The following is a 9,083-nucleotide window of genomic DNA, read 5'->3' on the forward strand; positions in this document are numbered from 1 at the left end:
GAATATTAAAAACAGTAAGGGAAAAAGGTTAAGAAACATGTGAGACGCCACTGGAAATACCTGTGAGGGATTTTTCTCAATCAGAAATTTGGATGGCACATACTAAATGGAGTCAGCACCTTCCAGTTTCATTTCAGATAAAAGATCAAATAAAGAAATTTTGCTTTTACTTGTATGTCTTCAGTCTCACTGGCAACTTCTTCTACTCCATTGTGGCTGTTGTTGCTGCTGCTGCTACTGCTAACTGCTGCATAATGGAGGAGCTAGAGAAAGTACTCAAGGAACTGAAGGGGTCTGCAACCCTATAGGTTGAACAACAATATGAACTAACCAGTACCCCCAGAGCTTGTGTCTCTAGTTGCATATGTAGCAAAAGATGGTCTAGTAGGCCATCATTAAGAAGAGAGGCCATTGGTATTGCAAACTTTATATGCCCCAATAAAGGGGAATACCAGGGCCAAGAAGTGGGAGTGGGTAGATAGGGGAGTGGGGGGGGGGTATGGGGGACTTTTGGGATAGCATTTGAAATGTAAATGAAGAAAATACCTAATAAAAAAATTTAAAAACCAAAAAAAAAAAAAAATGTGAGAATTACACCAGACTTCTTCCCAGAGACTATGATAGCCAGAAGAGCTTAGGCAGATGTCAAACAGACCCTAAAAGAACACAAATGGCAGCCCTGAATACTATACCCAGCAGAACTCTCAATTACCATTGATGGAAAAACCAAGATATTCCATGACAAAAACAAATTTACACAATATTTTTCCACAAAAGTTTATTAGCCCTTTAAAGGATAATAAATGAAAAACTCCAACACAAGGAGGGAAACTACACCTTAGAAAGAGCAAGAAAATAATCTTCTTTTAACATACCAAAAAGAATCAAAAGATGGCCTAGTCAGCCATCATTGCAAAGAGAGGCCCATTGGACTTGCAAACTTTATATGCCCCAGTACAGGGGAACCCCAGGGCCAAAAAGGGGGAGTGGGTGGGTAGGGGATTGGGGGGGTGGGTATGGCGGACTTTTGGGATAGCATTGAAAATGTAAACGAGGAAAATACCTAATTAAAAAAAAAGAAGATAGCCACAAAACATAATTCCACCTCTAACAACAAAATTAACAGGAAGCAACAATCATTTTTCCTTAATATCTCTTAATATGAATGGACTCAATTCCCCAATTAAAAGACATAAACTAACAGACTGGATATTTAAACAGGACCCACATTTTTCTGCATATAAGAAACCTACTTCAGTGACAAAGACAGACACTACCTCAGAGTAAAAGGCTGGAAAACAATTCTCCAAGCAAATGGTCCAAAGAAACAAGCTGAAGTAGCCATTCTAAAATCTACTTTTAACCTAAATTTATCAAAAAAGCTAAGAAAGGACACTTCATACTCATCAAAAGAGAAATGAACCAGGAAGAACTCTCAATTCTGAACATCTATGCTCCTAATGCAATGGTATCCATATTCATAAAAGAAACTTTACAAAAGCTCAAAGGATGCATCACATTGCACACACATTAATAATGGAAGACTTCAATACCCCACTCTCAGAAATGGATATCACGGGAACACAAACTAAACAGACACACAGCGAAACTAACAGAAGTTATGAACCAATGGATTTAACAGATATCTATAGAACATGTTATCATAAAACAAAACAATATACCTATTTTTCAGCGCCTCATGGTACCTTCTCCAAAATTGACCATATAATCGGTCACAAAACAGGCCTCAACAGATACAAGAAGATTGAAATAATCCCATGCATCCTATCAGGTCACCACAGACTAAGGCTGGTCTTCAATAACAACATAACCAATAGAAAGTCCACATACATGTGGAAGCTGAACAACACTCTACTCAGTGATAACTTGGTCAAGGAAGAAATAAATAAAGAAATCAAAGACTTTTTAGAGTTTAATGAAAATGAAGCCACAACATACCCAAACTTATGGGACACAATGAAAGGAGTGCTAAGAGAAAAACTGAGCTATGAGTGCCTCCAAAAAGAAACTGGAAAGAGCATACACTAGCAGCTTGACAGCACATTTGAAAGCTCTAGAACAAAAAGAAGTAAATACACCCCAGTGGAGTAGAAAGAAGGAAATTATTAAACTCAGGGCTGAATTCAACCAAGTGGAAACAAAAAGAACTATCCAAAGAATCAACCAAACCAGGAGCTGGTTCTTTGAGAAAATCAATAAGATAGATTAACCCTTGACCAGACTAACCAGAGGCCACAGAGACAGAATCTAAATTACCAAAACCAGAAAAGAAAAGGGAGATATAACAATAGAAACAGAAAATTCAAAAAATCATCAGATTCTACTATAAAAGCCTATATTCAACTAAACTGGAAAACCTGTTTGAAATGAACAATTTTCTATACAGATACTAGGCACCAAAATTAAATCAGGATCAGATAAATGTTCTAAACAGTCCCATAACCCCTAAAGAAATAGAAGTAGTCATTGAAAGTCTCCTAACCACAAAAAGCCCAGGACCAGATAGGTTTAGTTCAGAGTTCTCTCTTTATCTCTGCCTTTCTGTCTCTGTCTCCCTCTGCCTCTCTCTGTCTCTGTCTCTGTCTCTGTCTCTGTCTGTCTCTGTCTCTCTCTCTGTGTCTCTGTCTCTATCTGTCTCTATCTGTCTCTGTCTCTCTGTCTCTCTGTCTCTCTGTCTCTCTGTCTCTCTGTCTCTCTGTCTCTCTGTCTCTCTCTCTCTCTCTCTCTCTGTGTGTGTGTGTGTCTGTGTGTGTGTGTTCTGCTCAGCTCTAGACAGCTTTTTCTTGCTGTCTTTTCTAAAAGCTCTCTGGTTGAGAGAGCTGTATCTGCTAGTAAAAATTTCAAGAGCTATTTGGATAGCTCATGGGTTTTCTATTCTTTTATTATTAGATATTTTCTTTATTTACATTTCAAATGTTATCCACTTTTCTGGTTTCCACACTGAAAACCCCCTATCCGCTCCCTCTCCCCCTGACTCACCAACCCACTCACTCCCACTTCCTGGCCCTGGCATTCCCCTACACTGGGGCATCAAGCCTTCACAGGACCAAGTGCCTCTCCTCCCACTGAAGATCAACAAGGCCATCCTCTGCTACATATGCAGCTGGAGCCATGGTTCCCTCCATGTGTACTCTTTGGTTGGTGGTTTAGTCCCTGGGAGCTCTGGAGGTCTTGGATGGTTCATATTGTTGTTCCTTCTATGCGGCTGCAAACCCCATCAACAACTTGGGTCCTTTCTCTAGCTCCTCCATTGGAGACCCTGGGCTCAGTCCATTGGTTGGCTGAGAGCATCCACCTCTATTTGTCAGGCACTGGTAGAGCCTCTCAGGAGATAGCTATATCAGGCTCCTGTCAACAAGCATTTGTTGGCATCCACAGTAGTGTCTGGGTGTAGTGACTGTATATGGGATGGATCCCCAGGTGGGGCAGTCTCTGGATGGCCTTTAATTCATTCTCTGCGGCACACTTTGTCTCTATAACTCCTTCCATGGGTATTTTGTTCCCCCTTCTAAGAAGGACTGGAGTATCCACACTTTTATCTTCCTTCTTCTTGAGCTTATCTCTGATAGTCTTCTGGATGTAATGTATATGCCAGGTACAATAGGATGCAAATATCATGACACTTAGTTATTGGGAACTAAACTAGGAAATTTACATGTGTTTATATAATATAACAAAAGAAAAAGTCATGATTGGTATACACATGTGTCCAGAAGCTTAAAGAGGAGGAAAACCAGTTCAAAAAATTGTAATAAAAAATAAACTATAAAAACTTTAGAAATAGCCGGGCATGGTGGCGCACGCCTTTAATCCTAGCACTGGGGAGGCAGAGGCAGGCAGATTTCTGAGTTCAAGACCAACCTGGTCTACAGAGTGAGTTCCAGGACAGCCAGGGCTACACAGAGAAACCCTGTCTTGAAAAACAAACAAACAAACAAACAACAAACAACAAAAAACAAAAAACAAAAAAACAAAACAAAACAAAACAAAAAAACTTTAGAAATACACAGAAAAAGCTAAATAGCTAAATAAACCCACTTAATGTTACTCTAAGCTTTCCATGATTTATCTAATTGAGACGTGCCCTGACAGAGTCTTATTTTCAAATCAGAATATTGTACTACGAGGTATTATGAATTGACCTAATATGTCAATCTGACTCAATGTCAGTCAGTCATTTCTACTATATCAGAGTCATAGTCCCTTAGACTGCTACTTCAGCAATGCTCTCCTGCAGGTGGAGTGTATAGCAATCTGGCTTATCTCCTTCCTGAGTCTTAGATACATATTCATCTTATTTTTGGACATCATATAACTCCGATGTTTCACAAAACAGCATGCTTGTGATATTCTTGATCCAAACAAAGTAAAATTGTAGAATGTAAAACTAAGAAGTTTTAGTACACGAATGATTGAAAGTCTGTAAGAAATAGATATTTTCTGGAAAAATAAGGGGGAAGAATTTGAATGATGGCAAATTGACCCTTGACACTTGGAGGAGAGTTAGTCTTCCAAGGGTGGGCTTCCTTATAACTATCCAACGCATAGTGTTCAGCCTTGAAAACACCCACACCCACACCGCCACACACACAAATACACACAAATACACACACACACTCAAACACACACACACACACACACACACACACTTAGCAGGTTCTATTTACATATATTTGCACATACACAGACATGCATAAATAGGTATGTACCAAACATAATCAAAGGTCAAAGCGGTTATTGATTTAAGACCAGGTCACTAGGAGGATTTTGAGGAAGGTAGGGAAGGCAGGGAGGAAATAAAAGAAAGTTATATAACTCTGTTTAAATTAAAACATTAGACGTGAAAACAATAAAGCAATGTATTTTATGCATAGGCTCTATACATAAAGTATTTATTGGGGAGTTTGTTATATATGACCATTGAGATTAATTATTTGATTAATTGAATTGTTTATCTGGTGATTATTTATGAATTCATTCATTTCTGTTGTTCTTGAGATTGGGATAATTAGTAATTTCTGGCTTGGAAAAGCTATTATTTTATTCTCTCTATGGATAACTGACATAGAATAATACATATAGCATAAAACATTTAACTCAGTTTAGTATGCTGATTTCCCCTTGATTACTGTAGTATGTTGGTATATTCCTCAAAGGTACTTTTATTTCCTGTTATCTTCCTATTTATGTCATAACAATAATTTTTGCAAATAATATATATTCCATAATTTTATTATTTTAATTTTTATGTTTTTTAACTTAAATTTTCATACAATATATTTTATTATAGTCTCCCCTCATACCAATTCTTCCAAGATTCACTGTATTTCCCTATACATGCAATTTATATTCTTTCTCTTTCGAATCCCATTGAGTGTTTTTATTGAATGTTATATGTTTCAGGGCTAGATCTAAGCAGATTGTTTCGGATTTTTATTTAAGCCTCATTTTTTATTTTGGATTACCTGTTCTTTGCTGTTTCATTAGACTTGAATAATGTTTGAGAACAGGTTCCTACTACTCGCATCCTTATCTCTTTGGTCTTTATTCCATAAACAATGGGGTTCATGGTTGGGGGTATCAGTAGATAGAGATTTGCCAGGAGGATGAGAGTGTGCCTGGACACATGGTGCCCAAAGCGATGGGTAAAGAAAGAGAAAAAGGCCAGTGTGTAGAATATTAAAATGACGCAAATGTGAGCTCCGCAGGTGCCAAAGGCTTTTGTCCGTGCTTCTTTTGATGGCAGTTGTAGAACAGTTTTCAAGATTAGCCAGTAGGACAAGGAGATAAAGACAAAGTCCAGCCCTGTCGTGAGAAGAGCAGCTGAGAGACCATAAATGCTATTTAAGGTAAAGCTGTTGCAAGCCAACTTGGCAATGCCCATGTTCTCACAGTATGTGTGATGGATAATGTTGCTTCGGCAAAAGTCCAAGCGGAGAATAAGTAGAACACCTGGAGTAACAACAGCCACACTTCGAGCTATCAGCACCAGCCCAACCTTGCCAATGATAGAGCTTGTAAGCAGGGATGTATAATGCAGTGGAATGCAGATAGCCACATAGCGATCAAAAGCCATAGCCAGTAAGACAGCAGATTCAGAGAGGAACAGAGCATGGACAAAAAACATCTGTGTCAGGCATGCAGGGAATGTGGCTTCCAAGGGGCCCTGCCAGAAAATGAGCAGCATTTGGGGTACCGTGACAGTACAGAGGAGGACATCATTGAATGCCAACATGGCCAGGAAGAGATACATGGGTTCATGGAGGCTCCTGTCATAGACCACTACTGCCATGACCAGCACATTTCCTAACACAGCCAAAACGTACATGAAGCTGAAAGGTATGGACATCCAAATCTGAATATCTTCTAATCCTGGCACACCAGTAAGCAGAAAGAAAGTGAGCTGAGTAGGTGTAGTGTTGAGTTCTATAAAAGAGAGGTGTGGAAAAGTTTATTACATGAGAAAAAAAGATCCAGAGTAAACTGCTTCAATGTTTTAATGCTAGTGAAGTCCCAATTATTTTTGGCGTGATGAAGAGAAAGGAGTGGAAACCATAGATGAGGTCATTAGAAGTGGGCTAGTGGATGGAATGCTCTTCTGACGATCCCTTTTGCAGAATAATTTCCTTTGAAACTGTGGGTAAAGCTGTTGCAAGCCATTTTCTGTGACTGTAAAACACTCTTTCTGTGATTGATGCCATTTGTTACAGCCAAATGATTATATTTGGTTTTTGAACTTTTATTCTAAATGTCTATATCTGTTAAATAATAACTACAAAAATCATGGTTTTCTTCCTTGCTCCATCTAAGTAAAGGCTGGAAAGAACATCACATTCATTTAAGACATCACCTGATATATAACTGGCAGCAATTGCCTGATAATTCTTTAAGATTTTAATTCCTTTTAAAGTAATAAATTGTGTACTCTTTTTCTTCTCCCCTTCCGGCTTCCCTCTCTCCCTTTCTCTCTATTTTTATGTATGTGCATGTGTACGTGTATGCATGTGTGTATGTGCGTGTATGGAGGTGTCATGCATGGTATGTCATGGTATACCATGGTATACAGTGCATGCAAAGGTCAGAAAACGACTTTCAGGACCCCATGTAGGTCCTGAGAATTGATGTCACACTATCAGTCTTAGCATTAAGCAATTTTCTTTGGTGAGCCATCTCATGGACCCCAAGAGAGAAATTCTTATTTTCTATTTGAAAATTGAGAAATTTTTTATTGTTGGCCTAATTTTTTTTACTATCAAAGGGAATAATTTGATTCACTTGTCTCTCATTCAAATTCTCAAAGACAATAACTGAACAAACCTAAAATTTAAAGTACATTGCAAAAGTTAAATTATTCATCCACAAATTAATACTGCTGCTCAAGAATCAGGACATAAAGTCAAATAGAAATTTAATCCATTGTATATTGTCATTTAGAACAAGCCACAGCAGAGAATCAAGGCTCATCACTACTCGCTACCTAACACTGTTGGGGCTCTCTATGGAGAAGAAGAGAAATGTCTGTTTTCATTCAGATCCATCAATAGAAAAAATGAGAATGTACCGATATTTTTATAGCCACGAGTCTTGTTTTTATAATGTTATTGAAAATTGTAATGATACCAAGGGCTATGCAGCATGAATGACAAATGGCTGTAGACTCATGGAATGCAGCCCACAGGTTATCAGAGCTACATGGGTGAACCTCCATGTGGCATGGAACCAGGGACTGTTTCCTGTGGACTACATGCTGTTGTGGAATTGCTACATTCACATCTGCCTTAATCTAGGAATTATAAGAACACTTTAAGGGGGATTCCAAACCTCTCAGTTGGCAGTATTTCTAGCACTCGTGATAATCTCTTTTAGGCATTGCTGATGAAGCAGATTAATTATTCAATCACTAACCTAGAGAAGAACTTAGAAACATATATTGTTAACAATGACTCCCACCCTTAGAAAATATTTGGAAAAATAAAATTGTTAGTGAAGATAGGTTGAGATGTTTTTACCACTGGCTCTGATAGAAAAAAAAATCTTAGGGAACAATTTAAAATTCAGAAAGGCACACTCTTTTAGTTAAGCTAGGGACCCTTTATGGTCAGGGAACAAGAAAAGTGGCAACACTGGGTGATATGACTCTCACTAAGGCTGGACTAGTGATAATTGATTTTTTTACACCCATTTTTGTCCTCAGCTTCCTGATATGATTTGTTAAGAATTGCTGATGAGTAGATAGGCATTTTGAGGTTTTAGGATAGATATGATTGATTCTTATGTAAAAGTTTAGATTTGAGATTCTTTTAAGATTCTTACAAGATTACTTTTAAAGATAAATAATGAAATAATTACTTCTTTCTTTGTAACTGCAAAATGTTGCCTACAAGTAAGAGAAACTGGCTAAGAAAATTATCTTGCTTGCTTGCATTTTGTTAATCTTTAACATGTTGCTTGATTACAAATGTACGTTAGTTTGGGGGAATAAGTTTGTTTTCTTTACCTGTATGATGTAATTTAATTTCTTGTAAAGGCATTGGGAAATACACTATTTTTTCATAATCATTTACTAGAAGAAAGCTAAACTATAACCACATTGTAATTTTATACTGCTTGAAAGATTTTGCTGGGATATATAAGCTATGGAAAAAAGAATAAAGTATGGTGGCTGGACTGTCAACTATGTGTATGTGTAAGGTTTGTGTGAATGGGGACTTGAATGTCCCTTTGTCTTTCTTTTGCTCTCTTGATTTCTTTCACTTTCTTCTCTGTATTTCCACTTTTTTCCTCTCTGCCTTACTTGTAATAAGGAATAAACACATTTATTTTCTTTTTTACTTCAGGGACACACACATGAAATAGATAATTCTTTTCAATAGAAGCAGGATAATTATTTCTTAAAATATCATTAGGTCCACTGTTTCCTCAAACACATAAGGTAGAAAACTTGCACTCTCTAGCTTTGTTTTAGCACAAAAACACAGAAAATATTAGATATTTAAATAGAGGACAGACCACATAACACACTAGTAACTGCCATTACAGTTTTAAAATGATAACATTTAGAA

General features: G+C 37.5%; 1 protein-coding gene across 1 annotated transcript in view; it reads right to left on the reverse strand.

Annotated features, from left to right (window-relative positions):
* Positions 1–5,482: 5,482 nt before the first annotated feature.
* The window catches only part of Olfr607 (olfactory receptor 607), a 3,904-nt gene continuing 303 nt past the window's right edge, over positions 5,483–9,083 (reverse strand). Inside the window, exon 2 of the mRNA NM_001370895.1 lies at positions 5,483–6,447. Coding sequence (NP_001357824.1) covers positions 5,483–6,447 — 965 coding nt within the window. The remainder of the gene's footprint in view (positions 6,448–9,083) is intronic.

The sequence above is a fragment of the Mus musculus genome, chromosome 7 (genome assembly GCF_000001635.26).
Source record: "Mus musculus strain C57BL/6J chromosome 7, GRCm38.p6 C57BL/6J".
In the NCBI taxonomy this organism is placed as follows: domain Eukaryota; kingdom Metazoa; phylum Chordata; class Mammalia; order Rodentia; family Muridae; genus Mus; species Mus musculus.